Source organism: Symphalangus syndactylus, chromosome X (genome assembly GCF_028878055.3).
Source record: "Symphalangus syndactylus isolate Jambi chromosome X, NHGRI_mSymSyn1-v2.1_pri, whole genome shotgun sequence".
Taxonomy (NCBI): domain Eukaryota; kingdom Metazoa; phylum Chordata; class Mammalia; order Primates; family Hylobatidae; genus Symphalangus; species Symphalangus syndactylus.
The window spans coordinates 156,751,971-156,773,639 of record NC_072447.2 but is presented as its reverse complement, the minus strand read 5'-3'; the positions used below and the strand labels follow the sequence as shown (position 1 = coordinate 156,773,639).

The 21,669-nt window shown below is 56.2% G+C and overlaps 2 protein-coding genes and 1 long non-coding RNA gene across 5 annotated transcripts; 1 reads left to right on the top strand and 2 right to left on the bottom strand.

Moving 5' to 3' along the window:
* Window positions 1–299: 299 nt before the first annotated feature.
* GDI1 (GDP dissociation inhibitor 1) lies at window positions 300–6,907 on the bottom strand. Of its 3 annotated transcripts, XM_055268840.2 has the most exons (11): window positions 6,511–6,907; window positions 5,179–5,286; window positions 4,945–5,044; window positions 4,669–4,803; window positions 3,662–3,860; window positions 3,272–3,403; window positions 2,578–2,677; window positions 1,980–2,151; window positions 1,518–1,662; window positions 1,345–1,399; window positions 300–1,254 (listed from the first exon to the last, which is right to left on the bottom strand). In XM_055268840.2, the coding sequence occupies exons 1-11, from the start codon at window positions 6,553–6,555 to the stop codon at window positions 1,102–1,104; spliced, it is 1,344 nt and encodes a 447-aa protein (XP_055124815.1). In that variant the 5' UTR covers window positions 6,556–6,907; the 3' UTR covers window positions 300–1,101. The 3 variants fall into 3 exon arrangements, with proteins under 3 accessions (XP_055124815.1, XP_063490394.1, XP_055124816.1); XM_063634324.1 differs by having other exon boundaries at window positions 300–1,399; window positions 6,511–6,759; XM_055268841.2 differs by lacking the exon at window positions 4,669–4,803 and having other exon boundaries at window positions 6,511–6,741.
* A 361-nt stretch (window positions 6,908–7,268) lies between these two features.
* ATP6AP1 (ATPase H+ transporting accessory protein 1) lies at window positions 7,269–15,048 on the bottom strand. The gene is made up of 10 exons (XM_055268839.2): window positions 14,813–15,048; window positions 14,492–14,618; window positions 11,837–11,911; window positions 11,282–11,475; window positions 10,800–10,840; window positions 10,053–10,138; window positions 9,315–9,553; window positions 8,594–8,641; window positions 8,275–8,506; window positions 7,269–8,098 (listed from the first exon to the last, which is right to left on the bottom strand). The coding sequence occupies exons 1-10, from the start codon at window positions 14,968–14,970 to the stop codon at window positions 7,889–7,891; spliced, it is 1,410 nt and encodes a 469-aa protein (XP_055124814.1). The 5' UTR covers window positions 14,971–15,048; the 3' UTR covers window positions 7,269–7,888.
* A 138-nt stretch (window positions 15,049–15,186) lies between these two features.
* On the top strand, window positions 15,187–21,112 carry LOC134736031 (uncharacterized). Its single transcript, XR_010119704.1, has 2 exons — window positions 15,187–15,534; window positions 20,867–21,112. It is a non-coding gene; the product is annotated as an uncharacterized lncRNA (long non-coding RNA).
* The last annotated feature ends 557 nt before the right edge of the window (window positions 21,113–21,669 follow it).

The following is a 21,669-nucleotide window of genomic DNA, read 5'->3' as shown; positions in this document are numbered from 1 at the left end:
TCCTTTCAAGCCAGAGGCCAGGACCCCAGCTCCCTCTGCTTCCTCCACGTTGACACCCGCCCCTCACCACACTCCCCCTGCATTGAGCACTGAGGGCTGCAGTCTTGGTGCCAGCATTAACTCACTGGGTAGCCTTAAGCTTTAAGTCAATTTGGCCCCAGTGTGCTCTGGGTGAGGAATTCCCTGGTGAAGAATGCCACCTTTTACAGTCCAGTGAAGCTAAGCCAGAGCCCCAACCCAGGCAGCCAAAGCCCTGCCAGGTACCCAGCTTTTGGGAGATAACCGTCAAGATCCAGAGATTCAGGTTTCAACCGTTTTATTGGGAGGTTTTGTTTTCTGTGAAATACACTAGAGGGTGGGGAAGGGGACACATTCACTTTGCAAGATAAGGGTTTCCCACCACTAAAGGAAAGGCATGGGGCACGGCACACTGGGGTTTGGGTCCATTTTCCCACCTCCTTCTGCTTTGCTCACATTTCTTTACTCTCAGCAAGTACCACATAACATAAACACAAAGACAAACAAAACAGCAACGCAAATCAACCTCCAACGGGGCCACGCCGAAGCCTTCTCCACTCCCCCAGGCTGGGCAAGGGCTGGGAGGGGCTGGGGCAGCTCACTCTACAGCCCTCAGGCCACACGGGAAGGCTGCAGGCTCAGAAAGGGTGGGTCGAAGTTAATAAATTAGAATAAATTAGGGGGGAGGAATGCAACTTTGTGCTGGGAGGGCCCCTCCTCTCCAACACGCAAGAGTTGGTGGGGGAAGGTGGGGGCATCTCCAAAGGCCACTACAGTGGGGGTAAGAGCGGTGGGGGCAGAAGTCACCTTTTCCTCCACGTCTTCCCAAACACAGCAGAAGAATTAGGGGTGGGGGGAAGAGACACACACAAGGAGAGGAACCCTCTTTTCCTAGGATAAGGAAGGGCCAAGAAAGAGGATGCTATCCAACCCCCCATCTCCCAAACCATCGCCAGGGTTAAGGATTTGGTCAGTGGATCAATGAGGTGGGTGATGGGAACGTGGTGGGGGAAGCAGAGGATGCTGGAGCCCTCGAGGAGAACAGACATAGGCTGGGGCAGCAGGGGCTGGGGGCGGCCACAATCACTGCTCAGCTTCTCCAAAGACGTCGTTCTGTTTGCGCTTCATGTTCTCAAAGTCAAAGGCCGTGCCAGCCATGCGTTTGTAGATGTCTTTGATGTCGTTGCAGGTTGTCTCAAAATGTGTGGTGGCATCGTAGGAGCAGGAACAGAACACCTGGAAACAGCCAGAGCCCAGCGCCCAGGGTGAGTCAGGCAGGTGCCCTGGGCAGGCAGCCAGGAGCCAGGGCTGGGACAAGCTGCTTACCTGGCTCTCACAACCATCATCGATGGGCTCATACAAGTCACTGATAGCCACAAACCTGAGGGGCAGACAGAGGGGAGGGGACAGGCCTCGAAACAGGCCATGCCCTACCTGGTCCCCAAGCCCAGCTGCTGGGCTCCCTCCCTCTCCCGCTTGGGCTCAGCCCAGTCCCTCACTTCTGGTCAATGGGCTCCAACAGCTCCAGAGCTGGCTCCACCTCCTTTTCGGGGTCCGTGGTCTCCACAGTAGTGCTGGCAATAGCTATGTACTTGCCCTGGGCCGCCACGTTGTGTGCATACGAGATCATGCACACGTAGATGTCTGGCCACAGGAAGAGCTCTGTCAACTCAGGCCAGAGGCGCTGGCCACGCGCAGAGAGGGGTTCCAGTGGCTGGACACAAGTCTGGCCCAACTGCCCCTTCCCAGCCCCGCAGAGCAAGTAGCATCCAAGCCGCCACCCTCCCAGAGGGGAAGAGTCCAGGCCACCCAAACCCTAGGGGTCCAAGTTGTGGTGGCTACAATGTGGGTCAAATTTTTTCCACAGAGAGGTAAGGCAGGGAGCTCCGACACTGATGGGGAGAAGAAGAGTAACCCCAAAGAGAACACCCTGAAGGAAGCTGTGCCGGCGCCCGGCCCACCTGACTTCCTGTTGACCTGGTTCTGGGGGATGATGATCTGGCAGGAGTTGGCGTCGTTGGTGCTCTTGATTGGGTGGCTGAGGATGCAGATGATGCGGATAACCTGGCCAGCCTTCCGCACACGTTCCGGGATGTAGCTGGGGTCACAGATCAGCTGCTTGCAGCGGGCCACCTGAGAAGGCACCAGAAGTCCTCGCCCCTGTCACATCCCTCCCTTAGGTAGACGTGGGGCTGCGCTCACAGCAAGGGCAGGCAGCTCTGGCAGACAACGCACTCCTCGGAGCCATCACTACTGCCCCTCCTGAATGCATGGCCCTACCCTGCAGCTCAGAGAGGTGGGCCTTGACGCACAGGCTGGGTGCCCGCCCCCGCCCCACCCCCCAGAGGCACTGTGAACAAGAACACTTTCTGCACCACAGACATGGCATGTGGCCTCTGAAAGAGACCTCTCACCCACAGTCATGACTCTGAAGACTTCTGGACCCCCAGTTCCCAGCTCCAAGACCCTCGAGGCTGTGCAGCAGGAGACTCAGCAGCACAGAGGAGGCGACCAAGCCCCGCCTCAACCATGGGACTGCACTGCACGCGAAAGGCTCACCTCTCCCTCAGACTTCACGCCCACCACCTTGCCGTTCTCCATGATGATGTCATCCACAGGTTTGTTCAGCATATATGTCCCCCCATAGATGGCACTCAATCTGTGGTGAGAGCAGCTCCAGTGAAGGCCCCTCCCAGGAGAAACGGGGACCAATTCCACTGCACCGTTCCTCCACCAAGGTGCAAAGAAGGCTGCCCCAGGCAGGCAGCAGGCAGGAGACGCCGGGATTCATCCCAGCTCTGTCACTGCCGTGAACTCTGGCCCCATCTCAGCGGGCTCTTTCCTCTCTGGAGCTTCTACCCAGAATACACTGCCAAGGGCCAGTGGGAGGGGGCATGAGGGAGCAGTGCTCCGCACCAAGACAGCCTGGGGGACCAGAATGGACTCTCTGGAGATAGGTCAGCTCACAGCTAAGCCCTGACTCAAGGTTCCGGGACCCTGGGCCCAGTCCTGGTGCTGCTGGGAACTGAGCAAGTCGCATTTGTGGAGACTTGGTTTTTCAAGTGTGGAGACTTCTGTACTTCAGTGCACTGGGGTTGTGCCCTCATCACCCAAGCATGGAGTGAAGTAAATGAAGACCACGAATTGGAAAGGAGGAAATACTACCAGGAAATGCTCAAGGGGCCCTAGTCCTACTCTAGTCCTGGCCCTAGTCCTACTCAGCTATGCCAACTGAAAAAACCCACGTCCTCACCTTGCAAAACCCTGGGGCAGCTCGCCCAAGCCGTAGAGCGGGTATAAATATGGGCTCTTGCCATACCGGGCCAGGGACTCACTGTACAACTTGATGCGGTTGATGGTCTCAAGACAGGGCTGGTCCAGGTAGCTGGGGGACAGGGGTTAGGGAAGATGCTCCAATAGCAGCACCCCTGACTCACCCCCACCCAGGTACCAGGCCAGTCTTCCCACCACCCTGAATGGCCTGGGGAAGATGAGGATCAAATGCAAGGGGGAAATGGAAAGGGTGATAGGTGAGCCTGTGGCTGAATACAAGAGACATGCAGGGCAGGGGGACAGCAGGCAGGTGTGGGAAGGGCGGGGGCGGGCCGGGCGAGGGGGCTGCCACCACCCAGCTTCCCCTCACTCATCAGTGCGGTAGAGCGCCAGGGCATGGCCAGTGAAATCGATGACATCCTGGCCCAGATCAAACTTCCGGTAGACGTCACGCATGCTGGTAGTCTGAGGGTCAACGCCCTCAAAGGTCTTGGGGTCATTCTCATCGAAGTTTGCCACAAACACCAGGAACTTGCGGAAGCGCCGTTTCTCAAACATGCCCATCAGATCTAAGGAAGGCGGCGGGAGGAGGTTCTGCACCAACATAGCACAAAACTCTCCATCCCAGCAGGGCAGGCACCCCCACTCCCAGCCCAGCTGTCCTGTGACCTTAGGTTAACCTCTCTACCCTTTTTAGCCTCAGTTTCCCCACCTGGATGAAGAGGGGATTGGCCTGGATGGGCTCTAAGGGCCTTCCTGGCTCAGACACTTGGCAATGTCTCGAGGATTCAGTGGAGGCCCTGCCAAAGGCTCAAGTTTTGTTTTTTTTTTTTTTTTTTGAGATGGAGTCTCGCTCTATCGCCTAGGCTGCAGTGCAGTGGTGTGATCTCGGCTCACCACAACCTCCGCCTCCCGGGTTCAAACCATTCTCTTGCCTCAGCCTCCCGAGTAGCTGGGATTACAGGTGCATGCCACCTCACCCAGCTAATTTTTCGTATTTTGAGATGAGACAGGGTTTCACCATGTTGGCCAGGCTGGTCTTGAACTCCTGACCTCAAGTGATCCACCCGCCTCAGCCTCCCAAAGTGCTGGGATTACAGGCGTGAGCCACCGCGCCTGGCCAGGCTCAAGTCTTTCAAAAGGAGCCCCGTTCCCCTCCAAGTCACATCCCTGCTGTGTGAGGACCTCCCTCCTGGCAGCCAGCCATGCGGCATGACATGGGGCAGAGGGAATACAGAGTGAAGGGCCTCTCTGGTCCTTCATGGGGAATGTGACTTTGGACAAGGGGGTGCCTCATTCTGGACAGCCACCCATCCCAAAGACAGCTGGCTTCCCTGCCACCCCATGATTTCTCTGGCTCAGGGGGCCCACACTCACTGGAAGCCAAGGCCTCAGTCTCAGTGGATGGCACTTTGTAGATCTTGCCCCCCTTGTAGACAAAGCTGCCCTCCACCACCTTGAAGTCCAGGTAGCGAGTCACCTCTGTATACAGTAGCATCTTTACCAGCTGCCCTGTGGGGGTGCACAGGGGCAACATCAGCACGGCTCTCTCCAGAGGCTCTAGCTGGTCTGGCTGTGCCTCCTCTGGAGCCTGACCGTCCTTGGGTCTTCCCTATCACCCCCGACCTACAATACCTCCTTCCTGTCCCTCACCGTTAGCCATGAGGAATTTGGGAATCAGGTCAACGTTCCAGTCTCGGCCTCGGCCCATCGACTCAGGGGGCCCCTCCAGCAACTGAAAACGCTTATACAGCTGTAAGCAGAAGGGAGAGAGAGAGACACCTCAGGGACCACCTCCTCCTGCTCCAGGCACCTGGGGAGCTACTTCCACCCTGTGCCGCTATGTGAAAGGTTAACAGGGATGGGCTTGGGCCTGGGCAGCCTCACCTCCTCCAGGGGTGTGATAGAGGAGCTCTCGCCCCCGTAGTAGGGGTTCCGGTCCATGTGCAGCACCTTCTTCCCGTTCACAGACATGATGCCCGACAGGATGCATTCCTGGGGGAGGGTGACACCATCCACTGCACTCCCACCTGCCTCCGCTCCTACCAGCAGACCTGATTTGTTCCCCACCCAAACCTGTCTCAGTGGACAGCTCCTTCCACCCACCATCTCCACTGGCTAGTTGCCTCGCCTAAAATTGGGGTGATGGCTTCATCCGACCACACTCTTTATTGCAACCTTGCTGGGCAAAGGAGTCCTGTCCCCCTCACAAGGCGGACAGTGAAATAACGGAGGCTTTGAGGGAGGCAGGGCATCCAGCAGACACAGGATGGCCTTCCAGTACCAACACGCCAAGAGGCATCTACCTACGCAGAGCCGCACAAAAAGGCCGATAAAACACAATGAGGCACAGAGGGGACCCAGCTGGACTGCGAAGGACACTCGAAAGGGAGGCAAAGAAAGGCTTAGCACAGTCCTTGAAATTGTAGGCCCCACCCTGGACTGCTCTTTCTTCAAATAGCAGGAGCCCCTACCGCTGAGGAGGGGCATCTGGGCCCGGACCGAGAGAGAAGAGTCTCTGAGGGGAGTGGGCCAACGGGGTTTTCGGGGAAAGGGGGAAGATAAACACCGTCACCAGTCACTGTCACTAGCCCAAGGACAAAGGCTGCAGATGCTACTCAGCCTGAGGTCTCCATGGGCAACCGAGGTGGGGTTGCGGGAATGTGCTTACTGCCCCCACTGCTGTTCCTTCTGGAACATTCCCTGGATCCCCTGGCCCCCGAAGACGATGAGGAGGCGGGCTGAGGGCCAACTCTGGCGAGGCCTCCTGACCCCAGGTCCTTGTACTTCATCCCCACCGGGATTAGCGCAAGATGGGAAGGGACGCTTAGAGGCAACACTAGGCGGGCGATGGGTGCGGGCGACGGGTGGATGCCGTGATGGGTGGGGGCGATGGGTGGGCGGGGTCGGGGGCATCGGGCCGAGTGGGGGTGCGTTTTCCGGTTCAGCGGGCAGGGGTAGGGAAGATGGGAGGGCGCCGGGGGTTGGACCCGGGTAGCCCAGGAGGCGGCCAGGAAGGGGGCCTCTTCGGGGAAATGGGGTCATGGCAACGAGCAGAGGCGACGTCGCGGGGGGAGCAGCGGGGTGGGCACGGAGCCGGCTTTTCGGGGAGCGGAGCGCAGAAGATGGCAGTGACCGGAGGATGGGCCGGCGGCCGCATCATCGCGGGGGATGGCGAGGGCACGACGCAGGGCCAAGGGCGCCCGGGGCCGCACTTACGGTGAGGCCGGTCCCCAGCACGATCACATCGTATTCCTCGTCCATGGTCAGGCCTCGGTGCCAGCGCCCGCTCGGCTCCTCCTCCTCCTTCACCGCAGCAGTCGCCGCCGCCACCGCCGCCGCCACCGCACTGGACCAAAGATGGCGGCGCGTCGGCCGCCGCCCGACCCCTCCGCCGCGTCAAAGAGTCCCACCTCTTCCCGCGCACCGCCGCACCCGGCAGGGGCCACCGCCTCCCCGGCTCGCCTCCCGGGAGGGCTGCCAGGGCCGGGGCCACAGCACCAGCGCGGCTCCGCGGGCGACGCTGCTCGCCGAGAGTCTAGACAGGCGCGGGGCGGGGCGGGCGGACGGGGAGGGCCGGCGGCCGGTGATGCGGCCCGGGAAGGATCCGTGCGCGGGAGCCGCGCGCGCCCCGCCCCACCCGCCGCGCCCCGCCCCTCCCCGCCCCGCGCGCGCGCCCGCCCGCCTCCCCTACCCCCCCGCCCCCCGGGAGTCTCGGCGCGGCCCCGCGGCCGGACGCGCGCCGCTGCGGCAGCCGGGGGCGGCCCCCTCACGACGCGAAGGCTGCCATTGTCACGACGGCCTCCTGAGACGCCGAAGCGCACCGGGACTCGGCCCGACCGCCCCTCCCTACCCTAAGCGGTTAGGGTCCAGCTTGCTAAAGCCCCTCCCGGTCTCCGCGGGCTCCATCCTCCCGCATCCCTCCGGCGAGCACGCGCCTAAAGCCCAGCGCAGAAATGAGCGACAAGAGGCCCAACGCATGGCGATCCGCGTTTATTTTATTAGGAAAGAAGCAACCGAGCACCCCATGCTCCTGCCAAGCACTCCCGGTGGGAACATGCCAGACAGCCGGCGATCGCACCCAGCCCACCTGTCGTGGAGGTCCCTTCCTTCTCAGGCCACAAAAGTAAACCCCCGTGTACCGCTTATTGTTAGCACAACATCACCAGAAAACGATAAGGACAGCCAAGCAGGAGAGACAGTTAAGTACTTCCACAGCCCCAAACCCAGCGAGCTTTATAACCTTGAGGGAGCATTTGCTACACAAAAGCACTATCCACAGCCAGGGATGATGTAGACACAAGAATAAATAAGGAGAAAGGGGACCCTAGAATTCATGTCCCTTATGCCTCACAGCGACGAAGCCTGGGAAGCTGGTTGGTCTAGCATCTACGCAGAATATGTACACCTTGTTGGGAGAGATGGGGGCAGCCCAAGAAAGCTCCTCAGCGGGCTGAAGAGGGAGCAAGATGGGCTGAGGGGAGCTTGGGGTTCATGCTGCGGTAGGAAGAGGGAAGCTCTTCAGTCCGGTGTGCTGCAGGGTGGGAAAGCAACAGCACGGACACCGTCCCACCCTCAACCCCCCACTGGCACCGGGTCACACAATCTGGGTCAAAGAAATAGTGGGGCCCTTGTGGTCATCAAAGCGATCCATGGTCTTGAGGCTGAGGATCATGTGCAGGCCGTAGGTGAAGATGAAGAGCATGAACAGGGAGGTGAGCAGCCCCATCCAGATGCCGGGGGAGAAGAAGCTGGCACAGTCGCTGGCGTAGGAGAACTGCTCCCCCATTACGTTGAAAGCCTGGATCTGGCAGACACACAGACACGGGTCAGAAAGGACCATTGGGAGGCCCAGCAAGAACTGGGACAGGGGCAGCGCAGGGACAGGACTCTTAACTACATGCCCAAGCCCAAGCCTCTCTTCGTCTCTCAACCACTAGCCTGGGCTCCCCCACCTGAAGCAGGGCCACCCCCGCTCCATACCTGGAAGTCCTGAAGCATCATCTGCCAGGGGGAGGGCTGCGTGCGGGCCACGAGGAGACTGCCCTTCTTGCTCAGGCTGCTGACATACTCGCAGTGGAAGGAGTAGATGCTGGGCCCTGTGATCTGGGAAGCATTAAAGTAGGCAACGGAGCCATTGCTGTGGAGTTCGAGGCGCTCCATGGTAAACCAGTGCCGGGCAGACACTGGGTAGAGGCGGTTGGCCAGAATGAACCTGGGGAAGGTGGCAGGGATGTCAGGTGAGCTGGGGAGGCTGGGGCCACACCAGCCCACCCATACCTCGACCACCCCCAGGACTCACTTGAATGTCACTGTGGTGCCAAAGAGTCGTTCATAGGTCAGTGAGAGCCTGTGGGGCCAGAGAAAGAGGCGCACTGTGAGGCTCTGGGAGGGCCTTTGGCATCTTAGAGGAACAAGTTCCCCAGCTCTGCTCCTACCTAAGCTGCCTTGGGTCCTTGCAGCCACCTGAAGAAGCAGTGCCCCCACTTGACAGATAGGAAAACTGAGGATCCAGTCACATTGCAAGCCCAGAACAGAGCTGGATGCCAGGACCCCGGTCCCCCGTGCCACCAGCATGGGGGTCCTTCCTCTGGTTCCCCTGAGCTCACTGCCCCTCTTTTTACTCCCTCTTAGGGTCACTAAGGTGCCTGGGCTGGGCTTTGGGGGCGAGAGCAAACAGAAGGGCATGGTTGCCCCATAAATGGCTCAGGTATTTGCCCACACAAAGTCCCAGAGGTTTTGCTCAAGGGGGAGGTGACAGGTTCCCAGGTAACCTTGAGGTGTTAACAACCAAGGTCCCAACCAAAGACTCGCAAGCATGGGGAGGCAGAAGTCTGAGCAACTCCCCCTCCAACAGCACCCCACGCCATGACACCTCCTACATCCTCACGCTGCCCTGACCCCAACCAGACCATGGCCATCCCCACCCCTGACCTGACCCTGGCTCCCGGCCCCACCTGTGACCCACAGTGGTGGGAAGGTCACCTGTGGTGGCACAGTCCTCCCCAGCCTAGTGCCCTTGCCTGGCAAAGGAGTCATTCCAGAAGGAGCCAGTCAGGTTGAGCTCCTGCACCCCAAAGGTGAGGGGAGTCAGGTCCTCCCACTGGTCCTTGTAGGCCACAGAGAAGTTCTGGGCCCAGAACAGGATCCGGGGAGCGGTGTCATTGTAACTCACAGGAGGATGGATCACAGGTGATACTGGCTGTTTTTGTAGCAGCTGGCGACCTAGCCCTCCAGCCACCACGGCTACATCACGGGCCACCTGCAGAAACACCCAACCAGCCTTCTTTCAGCAGCCCTGGGAGAGTGTCACGCTCCAACCCAACTGTCGTGCCCTCCTTCCTCTCCCAACAGGACACACTGTCCACTATCTCAAAGTCCCACCAGCCAGAGGAGGCCTTTCCTCCAGGAAGCCTTCCCTGATGCCCCCTAAACCCTGATGACATTCCTAGTCCCTCAAACTTAGGGTCATTTAGACTTAGTGTCCAAGTCTGCCACCCACAAGCCTCATAGGACGAGATGGAAAGTTGCCCCTGGAATGGGGAAGCAGGACTTGAGTGCTCATCCTAGCCCTCCCCCCAGAGTCAGCCCAGGGACAAGCCACTCCAAATAGTCACACCACAGGGGTTCTGTGCCTGATGCTTCCCCTATGCTGGGCCTCCTGGGCAGCCTGCCTGTGGCATACACTCCCCACCTCCAAGCAGACTCACCACACTGCCTCTCCCTGCATGCCCCAGAGCCCCTGCTGGAAGGGCACATACCCTGGAAGGGCGGACCGCTGTGAGGGCCGCTGTGTATGGGACATCTTCAGATTTGAGTGTGCTCAGGACCTGCCCGATGACCTCATCTGAGGGTCAACAAGGAGAGCAGAGACTCAGGTCACCAGGCATCCTGCATAAAGAAACACTCCCCACCGTCTGCTTTAGAAACCTTCTAGACCAGCTGAAAGCGGTGTTTTGACTTTCCACTGAGGATCCTTAGGAGCAGCTATTTCTCTTCCCACCCCTGTTCCCAGCCTCCCCCGGAGACAACTGTGGCTTCAGTCATCGATTCCCTAATGCCAAGCCCTACCTATGTGACACAAGAAAATACATATCAATACAGAAAACTCCACATCCACCCACGAAAGGTTCGCGACTGCCTTTCCATGGGGAGTCACTGTCCTTTGTTGCAAATCGATAAGTCCCCAGAATTGTTTTTCCAAATGTCTGCAGTCTTATTAAACCCATAACTCTAGGATTCACGCGGCCTGCACAGAAACTGGCTCCACAGCCTCCAGCACAGAGGGCCCCCCCTCTGCCACATGGGGTCTGGCTGGACAGGGTCTTCTGCCAGGTGATCCCTGGCTGGTCCTGGGAGCCAGCATTTCCCTGCTCCACTGCCAGCTGCCCCGAGAAGCAGGCGGGCCACCCTGGGAGTGAGGAGGCCGAGGAACTGCAGGCCAGCTCTCTCTGTGGTCCCCACCCAAGGGCTAGATGAGGACGTGCATCCTCCCTGATTCTACTCACCGTTGCCTGTGAGGACTTCCCTGGGTGCCATTAGACCAGAGCTATGGAAGACAAACAGAGCACCAGAGTCCTCAGGCGGCCTGGACCTGCACTGCCCACTACCCTTTCCCCACCCCAGCTGCTCCTCCCTACTAGCCCCACGCACCAAGCCTGCACACTCTTACCTCAGTGCCCCCTCCTGGAAGCCCATCCCACCCCGAGGCTTCTCAGTCACACTGAAGTCCCGGCCACCTGCTCTGTGACAAGGGCCTGCCTAGGTGAGAAAGCTCCCCACCCGCAGGGCTCACATCTGCCTCATCTCTGGAGGCCCAGCTCAGTGCTAGGCACCAACTCTTCTGGCCAAACAGGGCACCTTCTGGAAGGGCTGTGAGGGGGTGGGGAGTACTGGCATCTTTAGCCAAACGGTGTCACCACATGCCATAGCCCAGGGCCTTGCTGCTCTCTGGGCCCCGAGGCTGGTGGCTGGGCCATGTGGGCAGTACCTGGCTGTATAGGGCAGGCGAATGAGCAGCAGAGCGGGGAGGCTGGCGTTGAGCTTCAGCTCCCGCAGGGTGGCCAGGTCCACATGCAAGGGGCTGGCCCCGAGCTTCTCCTGCAGGTAAGTGGTCAGAGTGCTGACTGCATACCAGTCGACGGCAGGAAGCACCAGTGAGGAGGGGGCCAGGTCCAGGGCATTCTGGGGACAGGGGAGAGGCAAAAGGTGAGTTAGCCAGGGGCCAGTGGGCCTGGGCCAGCCCCCCACACCTCTCTGGCAGCTCTCCTCTGGCAAGCCATACCCACAAAGGCTCACCAAGAAAATGGCCCACACCCCAGCCCCTGACATTCAGGCCCCAGGCCTTTCTACCCCAAAGCCAGCGTCTCTGCTCCCTAAGAGTATGAGGTGGCCTTTGTTGTTGTTGTTGTTTTTTTGGGGGGTGGTTGACTCAGAAGAGACTCAGACCCAAGTAACCCTGATATGAGGTAAGAGTACAGTTCTTATGCTGGGAGAAGGAGCACAGAATGTCCCCCATGGCCCCTGGCTGGGAGAGGACTCTTACCTCTAGGTTAGAAAAGGCGCTGTCCTGCTTGTTTCCAAACACACCGCCATATGCTGTGAAATCCTCAATGCTCAGCTAATAGGGAAATAGGGGGGACATCTGAGGAGGTTTGGCAAGGAATGGGGGCCAAGGCAGGGGACAGCCACCTTCCCTGTGCATTCTCAGGGCCAGCAAAGTCTCACTGAGAGTCAGGTTCAGTATGGCGGAGCGCAACTGTGTGTTGGTGGGGGTGGGGTGGGAGACTCACCTCTTCCCTCCAGCACTCTCAGGGCAGGGTGAGAAGACATGGAAGGCAGTCATGGGGTGGGGAGATCTGCAGGCAGCTGACTTGTGGTAACTCAGGAGTAGAAGTCAGCTGCCTTGCCTGCCCTACAGACAAGAGGAACTGGGGAGGGAACAGGGAAGCTGTGGGGAGGGGGTGGGGCAGCCAAGAGCATTTGTGGCAGGCCTCCTAGCCAGAGAAAAGGAGAGTCGGCTATGTCCAGTCTGGACAGGACCCTCACCCCACCTGCTTTTGGCGGAAGGGGAGAGAGGTGAGGATCTCAGAACATGCTGGAGGAAGCATTGAAGTCTTTTGAGCTCTTAGGACCACAGTGGCCCCCGACCCCATCCCTTTTCCTCTACAACCTACAGATGTCCTTTGTTCTTTCGCTCCTACCCTCCACTCCAATCCCCAGCTTCCTCTGGCCCTTCCCAGTTAGGCCCTGGGGAGATTTTAATCAGCTTCCCTAACCTGTTTGGTATACACACTCGCCCAGCCTCCCCTCCCTTGTGGGCAGGACCTTGATGCTGTTTGGCTGCTGGTGGGTCCTGTGGGCTTTCTTTAATTGAGAAATCACACCACTCCCTGCTCCACCTTACCCAAGGCTCTCTTACACACTTAGACCTTCCCTCATGGCCTGCAAGGTCCTACTTCATCGCCTGAAAACCATCTCCTACATCTCTACCCCTTTCTCTCATCACTGTGCTCCAGCCACACCAGCTCTTCCTTGAGCTGGCCAAGAGCACACCTCGCCCAGGACCCTCGCATTTGCTGTTCCAGGAATGTCCTTCCCCAAACGGCTCCCTCCCTCCATTAAGATCTCTGCTCAGATATCACCTCCTTAGTGAGGCCTGGCCTGATCACCCTGATCTAAAACAGCATCCCAGTCACTCTGTCCCCTTAGTCTGCTTCCTTCCCTAAAGACTGTCACACTGACATCGTATCCTCTACCAACTTAGTATTTACTGGCCACCCTCACAAGAGTGTCAGCTTCCTGAGGGTGGGGGCTTGGGTTCTTCTGCTCACCGCCATATCCGCAACACTTCACAATACCTGGCACATAGTAGGCTTTCCATATTGGGCAAATGAATGAATGGGTGAATGCCCTAAGACTGGGGGATCCTGGCTAGATGTTTTATGTGGATTATAAGAATTCCCCCTTGCAAGCTGGGTGTGGTGGCTCATGTCTGTAATCCCAGCAGTTTGGGAGGCTGAGGCAGGTGGATCACGAGGTCAGGAGTTCAAGACCAGCCTGGCCAACATGGTGAAACCCCATCTCTACTAAAAATACAAAAAAAATACAAAAATTAGCTGGGTGTAGTGGCGGGCACCCTGTAATCCTAGCTACTCGGGAGGCTGAGGCAGAGAACTGCTTGAACCCGGGAGGCGGAGGGTGCAGTGAGCTGAGCTGACATTGCGCCACTGCATTCCAGCCTGGGCAACAGAGCGAGACTCCGTCTCAAAAAAAAAAAAAAAAAAAAAAAAAAAAATTCCCCCTCACAGCCCTCTGATGTAGGTGGTGTCTTCATTTTACAGATGTAGAAATTGTCATTCACAAAGATTATTTCATGCCTCCAATGGCTGGTTACATGGTAGAACTAGGACTCAGTTCCTATCTGACTATATTATTTACCACCTCCTGAAAAGACTTCAGGCCACCACCATCTGCCCACACAGCAACCAAGGGAGACTACAAGGGCAATGAGCCATACAGACCACCACCAAGGGAGGGCCTAGCAGAGACATGGTCTCCACGCCTGTTTTGGGGGCAAAGATCCTGGATGGGAAGGAAAACAGCATGCAGGTTATGAGCTCCAACTGGGAAGGAGGATTGGCAGACTCAGGCTGGAACCAAAGTGGCGTCTATCAACTGTAGTGAAACATTGTATCTCGACAAACCTTACTTTCCTTGGCAGTGAAGCCAAGATAATGACATCAGTGTAGCAAGTGCCTACAAAGCACTAAACGGGTGATCATTTTCCAATTATCATTATGATCATCACAGCTAGAATTACAACTCTGCCACCCATTAGTTGTATGAGCTTGGGCAAGTCACTTAACCTCCAGCCTCAGTCTTCTCATCTATAAACAAACAGGGACGATAATCCCCACCCACCATATTGGACTAAGTCAGATATCCAAAGTGCTTGGTACTCAGTAGGTACCTGGCCTCTGACCCGTCGCTTCCTCCAATCAAGTTGGTGCCATTTCCGAGGCTGTCGCCATGCCCACTGAAGCGTTTACTACAGCCCTTCCCATGAGAGGACCCACACCTCCCTACAGTTGGGACAAGGTCACTGAAGCTTCCCTTGGGGAATGGGCGTCAGTGTCATGGGGGGAGGGGGCCTGGCTGCCTCCGGATGACCTGGGAGAGTGGGCTGGGGCGGGCGCACCTTGTCCTGCAGGAAGAGCAGCACATTCCGGGGACCCAGCTCCAGGGCGGGATCTAAGTAGGTAGAGAGCTGCAAGTCGCTGGTGATGTGGCCTTCATGAGTGTCGGCCGCAGGAGCCCACAAGTCTCTGGCAGGGGACAGAAGAGGTGCTGTCAGACGGGGGCGCATGTGTACTGGAGCTCTGTCGCCGGCAGATTCGCTGCGAGCCCCCGAGCAAGGAACAGTCCACCTCCGGGCCTCACCACCCCTCGCCTAGGACAGCGCCGGAGTCGGGCTAGGGCGCCTCAGCCGCCACAGCGCATCGCACCCCGGCCCGCTCACCGGTCACTCGACCACAGCACCAGCGGGACCTGCTGCTCCGCCGCTGCCGCCGCCGCCGCCGCCGCCAACGACAAAAACACTGGCAGCCACGGCATCCGCCAGAGCTCCTGGGCGCACCGCGGCCCCATCCGCACTCGAGCCGTTGCCGTGGCCGCCATCACAGCCTCAGCCTCCACTGCCTCAGCGGCCTCGACAGCCGCGGATCAGGTGACCGTTGCCCCCGCCCGAGCCCCGCCTCGCACCTCCATTGGCCCAAGCGCGGGCCAGCCGGCAGGGCCGCAGGTAATTGGACCAAGTGCATGCCACTCGCGGCCACTCCTTCTCACTGGTTGGCTGTACGTGTCTCCAGGCTCTCACGCTCCGAATGGGAGAGGGGATGGGGCCCAGCTAGACCGACTAGGACGGGACAAGAGGGACAGGGAGGCTTCGCGGAACCCTACGCCCACCCGACGCGTTCGCCCGTCCGTTTTTATTTCTATTTTTGTTGTTGTTGTTGTTGTTCTCTTCTTTTGTCTTTTTTTTTTCTTTAGAGACTGAGTCTCGCTATGTTGCCCAGGCTGGTCTCGAGCCCCCCGGGCTCAAGCGATCCTCCCGCCTCAGCCTCCGGAAAAGTGGGACTACAGGCGCACATCGCCGCACCCGGCCAATCCCTGTTTTAATCCTTTTCCTTAAAATTGCAAAAGTGGTGTCTTTTTCCTGCAGATGGACCCTCCCTGATACCGGTGAGAGGAGACTAATCCCTTAGAATGAGGAGTGAAGCGGGCTCAGGATAGCATCTAGGGGAACACCCAGCACTTACATTGGGCAGGAGGAGAAGGGTCCAGAAAAGAGATCAGACAAGGAGCAATCAAAGAGGAAGGAGAAAACTCAGAGTGAAGCGTGGCTTCAAAGACACCCTAACGGGCCGGGTGCTGTGGCTCACGCCTGTAATCCCAGCACTTTGGGAACCCAAGGCGGGCGAATCATGAGGTCAAGAGATCGAGACCATCCTGGACAACATGGTGAAACCCTGTCAATACTAAAAATACAAAAATTAGCTGGACATGGTGGCGCACGCCTGTAGTCCCAGTTACACGGGAGGCTGAGGCAGGAGAATCACTTGAACCCGGGAGGCGGAGGTTGCAGTGAGCCGAGATCGCGCCACTGCACTCCATCCTGGGCGACAGAGTGAGAGTCCATCTCAAAAAAAAAAAAAAAATTGTAGTCATGATTGTCACATGTGATTCAGACTAGGACTAGGATAGTGGCAGTTGAGCTGGAGAGACGAAGTGGGTCTGAGGATACAGTCAAAGAAGATTGTAGCTCTTGGGTCTCTCTGAATTGGGGACTGGGAGATGAGGTCACCTGAGGGCTCATTGAGTTTCGGGTGCTTAGGGAAACCCCCAAGTGGCCATTTCCAGGCCTTAACTAGCTGAGGAGAGAGGTTTTCACTGGAGCTTCACTGTATCCCAGGAGAATCCAGCAAACTTAAAAAGGAAAGCATGTCTATTATGTTTCTGTTACTTTTGTTACATGGTTTCAAGGCAAAGACTTCCTCTGGAATGCGGAAGGCAATCTTGCCTCCGCCAGGACCCTGTTGCTGAGCTGCTTCCATCCTTAGGGAAGAAACTCACCTGTGGCTGCTTTTATTCTTCCCTGCATTGCCAGGGGTCCCTGGAGTGATGGCCCTTGAGGCTTCCTGAAGCACCTGCTGTGGGCCAGGCACACAGGGACTCTGCCCCGGAAGTTGACAGTCTAGTCTAGAGGACATTCAGGACAGCAGGTCATGATACAGGGTCATGAATGTTCCAAAGGTTGAGACATAGGACTGGGAGGGATGTAAGGAGAGGGGCACCGATGAAGCTGCTCCCACCGGGAGGTGATATCTAAACTCAACCAGTCACCAAATGTTGACAGCACCAATGGGCACCTTCTGTCTGGGGACTTCATCTTTAGGGTAAAAGCATTTTCTTCATTGAAATCCTGGCCGGGCGTGGTGGCTCACGCCTGTAATCCCAACACTGGCAGGCCGAGGCGGGCAGATAACCTGAGGTCAAGAGTTCAAGACCAGCCTGGCAAACATGGCAAAACCCCGTCTCTACTAAAAATACAAAAATTATCTGGGCATGGTGGCAGGCGCCTGTAGTCCCAGCTACTCAGGAGGCTGAGACAGGACAATTGCTTGAACCTGGGAGGCGAAGGTTGCAGTGAGCCGAGATCGTGCCATTGCACTCCAGCCTGAGCAACAAGAGCGAAACTCCATCTCAAAAAAAAAAAAAAGGCCGGGCGCTTTTTCTCACGCCTGTAATCCCAGCACTTTGGGAGGCTGAGGCAGGCGGATCACAAGGTCAGGAGATCGAGACCATCCTGGCTAACACGGTGAAACCTTGTCTCTACTAAAAATACAAAAAATTAGCCGGGTGTAGTGGCGGGCGCCTGTAGTCCCAGCTACTTTGGAGGCTGAGGCAGGAGAATGGCATGAACCTGGGAGGCGGAGCTTGCAGTGAGCAAAGATCGCGCCACTGCACTCCAGCCTGGGCGACAGAGCGAGACTCCGTCTCAAAACAAAAAAAAAAAAGAAAGAAAAAAAGAATCCCTTCAGGCCCTCATCTCCCTGTGGCTTTTAAAATTGTTTTAATGTACTATTGGACACATACCAAAATATGTGGAACATACATGTTACATATACATGTGTAAGGTATATTACATATATGTTACCTCTACATGCAGTATAAAAATAAAAGGAACGGCTGGGCTTGGAGGCTCATGCCTGTAATCCCAGCACTTTGGGAGGCTGAGGTGGGCAGATCACCTGAGGTCGGGAGTTCCACACCAGCCTGACCAACATGGAGAAACCCCGTGTCTCCTAAAGATACAAAAATTAGCCGGGCATGGTGGCGCATGCCTGTAATCCCAGCCACTCAGGAGGCTGAGGCAGGAGAATCGCTTGAACCCGGGAGGCAGGGGTTGCAGTGAGATGAGATCGTGCCATTGCACACCAGCCTGGGCAACGAGAGCAAAACTCCGTCTCAGCTGGGCACGGCGGCTCAAGCCTGTAATCCTAGCACTTTGGGAGGCCGGGGCGGGTGGATCACGAGGTCAGGCAATTGAGACCAGCCTGGCCAACATGGTGAAACACCGTCTCTACTAAAAAGACAAAAAATTAGCCAGGCGTGGTGGCGGGCGCCTGTGATCCCAGCTACTTGGGAGGCTGAGGCAGGAGAATCGCTTGAACCCAGGAGGCGGAGGTTGCAGTGAGCCAAGATCGCGCCACTGCACTCCACCCTGGGCGACAGAGCAAGACTCCGTCTCAAAATTAATAAATAAATAAAAGGAACCTCAGACCAACCCCCCACCTGGGACTTCACAGTAAGTGAAGAGCACTGCCAGTTCCTTAGCAGGAACCTGGGTTCCCCAAACCCCATTTTCCTGCGTCCCCTGAGAAGCAATTGCTATCCTGCATTGGTACCAGATGGCATTGTTCTTTTTTTTTTTTTGAGATGGAGTTTCGTTCTGTCACCCAGGCTGGAGTGCAGTGGCACCTTCTCAGCTCAGTGCAACATCCACCTCCCGGGTTCAAGCGATTCTCCTGCCTCAGCCTCCCGAGTAGCTGGGACTACAGGCACCCACCACCACGCTATTGTTCTTTTTTTTTTTTTGAGATGGAGTTTCGCTGTGTCACCCAGGGTGGAGTGCAGTGGCACAATCTCAGCTCAGTGCAACATCCACCCCCCGGGTTCAAGCGATTCTCCTGCCTCAGCCGCCCGAGTAGCTGGGACTACAGGCACCCACCACCCAGCTAATTTTTGTATTTTTAGTAGAGATGGGGATTCACCATGCTGGTCAGGCTGGTCTCAAACTCCTGACCTTGTGATCTGCCCACCTCGGCTTCCCAAAGTGCCGGGATTATGGCATGAGCCACTGCGCCCAGCCCAGATGGCATCGTTCTGCCTGTAGTCCTCTGCAGCCTGTTTGTTCACCAGCAGTTGATGGAGGTTGCTGTTCGCTTACCCACTGTACCATAGCTTCATGTTCCAGCACATGTGCCCACCACAGCTGCTAGGCTCATTCCCCTGTTGCTGGACACTGGGTGGTTCTCCTTGTTTGCCATGGTGCAGAATGCAAGATGTCTCAGATACGGTGGTAGACTGCATCATTGTTCACAAGTACTCAATCGCCCCTTTCTCTTTAAGAGTAGTCCTAGTCCATAGCCAGCTGGAGACTGGAACTGGAAGTAGCTATGACTCAGGGATCAGGAGACCATCATGGCTGCTGTGGGGGGTCTTTCCACACCGCGAAGTGAGTGACTGAAACCCCCAAGCCCTTGCACCTCCCACTCCTCTGACCTTTTAAAAAAGCACTTCTGGCTGGGCACGGTGGCTCACGCCTGTAATCCCAGCACTTTGGGAGGCCGAGGCAGGCGGATCATGAGGTCAGGAGATCAGGACCATCCTGGCTAACACGGTGAAACCCCGTCTCTACTAAAAATATGAAAAATTAGCTAGGCGTGGTGGCGTGCACCTGTAGTCCCAGCTACTAGGGAGGCTGAGGCAGGAGAACCCTTGAACCCAGGAGGCAGAGGTTGCAGTGAGCAGAGATCGTGCCATTGTACTCCAGCCTGGGTGACAGAGTGAAACTCTGTCTCAAAAAAAAAAAAAAAAAAAAACCACAAAATAAAGATGTACAGTGTAATGCTTATCAAAGCAGACAGTCCCATGGCGTCACCCAGGTCGAGAATTTGTATATCATTGCCCCGAAAGCCCCTCTCATACCCTTACTATCACTTCCCAATGTGACCATGAACTTGATTCTTATGCTAATCACTTTGGTCTTTATAGTTTGACCAGTTAAGCATGCATTCCTAAAAATGATGGGATGTGTTTTGGCTGTTTTGAGGCTTTAAATAAAGGAAATTATTCAGTATAATATTTTTCCCTCCTCCACTCTTTTTTTTTTTTTCTGGAGACAGAGTTTGGCTCTTGTTGCCCAGGCTGGAGTGCAATGGCGCCATCTCAGCTCACTGCAACCTTCGGATTCCAGCAATTCTCCTGCCTCAGCCTCCCGAGTAGCTGGGATTACAAGCATGTGCCACCACGCCCGGCTAATTTTTTGTATTTAGTAGAGACGGGATTTCACCATGTTGGTCAGGCTGGTCTTGAACTCCTAACCTCAGGTGACCCACCCACCTCGGCCTCCCAAAGTGCTGAGATTACAGGTGTGAGTCACCGCACTCAGCCCTCTCCTCCACTCTGAAGGAGAATATTATTGTGTGTCTAGATTCTTTGCTCAACATTGGCAGATTAATTCAAGTGGCTGCATGTAACAATGTTGCTGCATAGTATTCCACTGGATAAATACGTCACCACTGATTGCGTCCTTTAACTGTTGACATTTGGTTGGTTTCCCATTTGGGCTGTTATGGCTAATGCTGCTGTGAACAATTATGTATATGTCTTTTTTATTTATTTTATTTTTTTATTATTATACTTTAGGTTTTAGGGTACATTGCACAATGTGCAGGTTTGTTACATATGTATCCATGTGCCATGTTGTTTTGCTGCACCCATTAACTCGTTATTTAGCATTTTTTTTTTTTTTTTTTTTGAGACGGAGTCTCGCTCTGTTGCCCAGGCTGGAGTGCAGTGGCGCGATCTCAGCTCACTGCAAGCTCCGCCTTCCGGGTTCACGCCAGTCTCCTGCCTCAGCCTCCTGAGTAGCTGGGACTACAGGTGCCCACCCCCACGCCCGGCTAATTTTTTGTATTTTTAGTAGAGACGGGGTTTCACTGTGTTAGCCAGGATGGTCTCCATCTCCTGACCTCAAGATCTGCCTGCCTCGGCCTGAGTGCTTGGATTACAGGCGTGAGCCACTGCGCCCAGCCAATGTATATGTCTTTTGTTAAACATAGATGTTCACTTCAATAGGTATATAACTAGGTGGTGAATTGCTAGGTCATAGAGTATATGCGCTGGGTTGAGTAGTGTCCCCATAAAAGTCATTGCAGACAGAATCAAGTTAAGGTGAGGTTATACTGGATAAGGGTGACCCCTAGTTCAATGCGTGGTGTTTTTAAAGGAGGAGAAAAAGAGACAGACACAGGGAGGAGAGCACCGCAAGAAGCTGAAGGCAGAGATTGGAATGACACCTCTGCAAGCCAAGGAACACGGAGCATTGCTGGGAACCACCGGAAGAAGTCAGAAGAGAGGCCTGGAGCTGGCTCTCCCTCACAGCCCCAGAAGGAACCCACCCTGGTGCCACCTTGATTTCGGACTTCTGGCCTTCAGAACTGGGAGAGAATAAATTTCTGTTGCTTTAAATAAATTTCTGTTGCCACTTGGGTTCAAGTGATTCTCCTGTCTCAGCCTCCTGAGTAGCTGGGATTACAGGCATGCACCATCACGCCGGCTAATTTTTTGGGGTTTTTTTGTTTGTTTTTGAGATGGAGTCTCACTCTGTCGACCAGGCTGGAGTGCATTGGTGTGATCTTGGCTTACTGCTAGCTCTGCCTCCCGGGTTCATGCCATTCTCCTGCCTCAGCCTCCAGAGTAGCTGGGACTACAGGCACCCGCCACCATGCCTGGCTAATTTTTTTGTATTTTTAGTAGAGATAGGGTTTCGCCATGTTAGCCAGGATGGTCTCGATCTCCTGACCTCGTGATCCGCCTGCCTCGGCCTCCCAAAGTGCTTCGATTACAGGCGTGAGCCACCGTGCCCGGACTTTTTTTTTGAGACAGAGTTTCGCTGTTGTTTCCCAGGCTGGAGTGCAATGGCGCGATCTCGGCTCACTGCAACCTCCGCCTCCCAGGTTCAAGCGATTCTCCTGCCTCAGCCTTCCCAAGTAGCGGGGATTACAGGCATGCGCTACCACACCTGGCTAA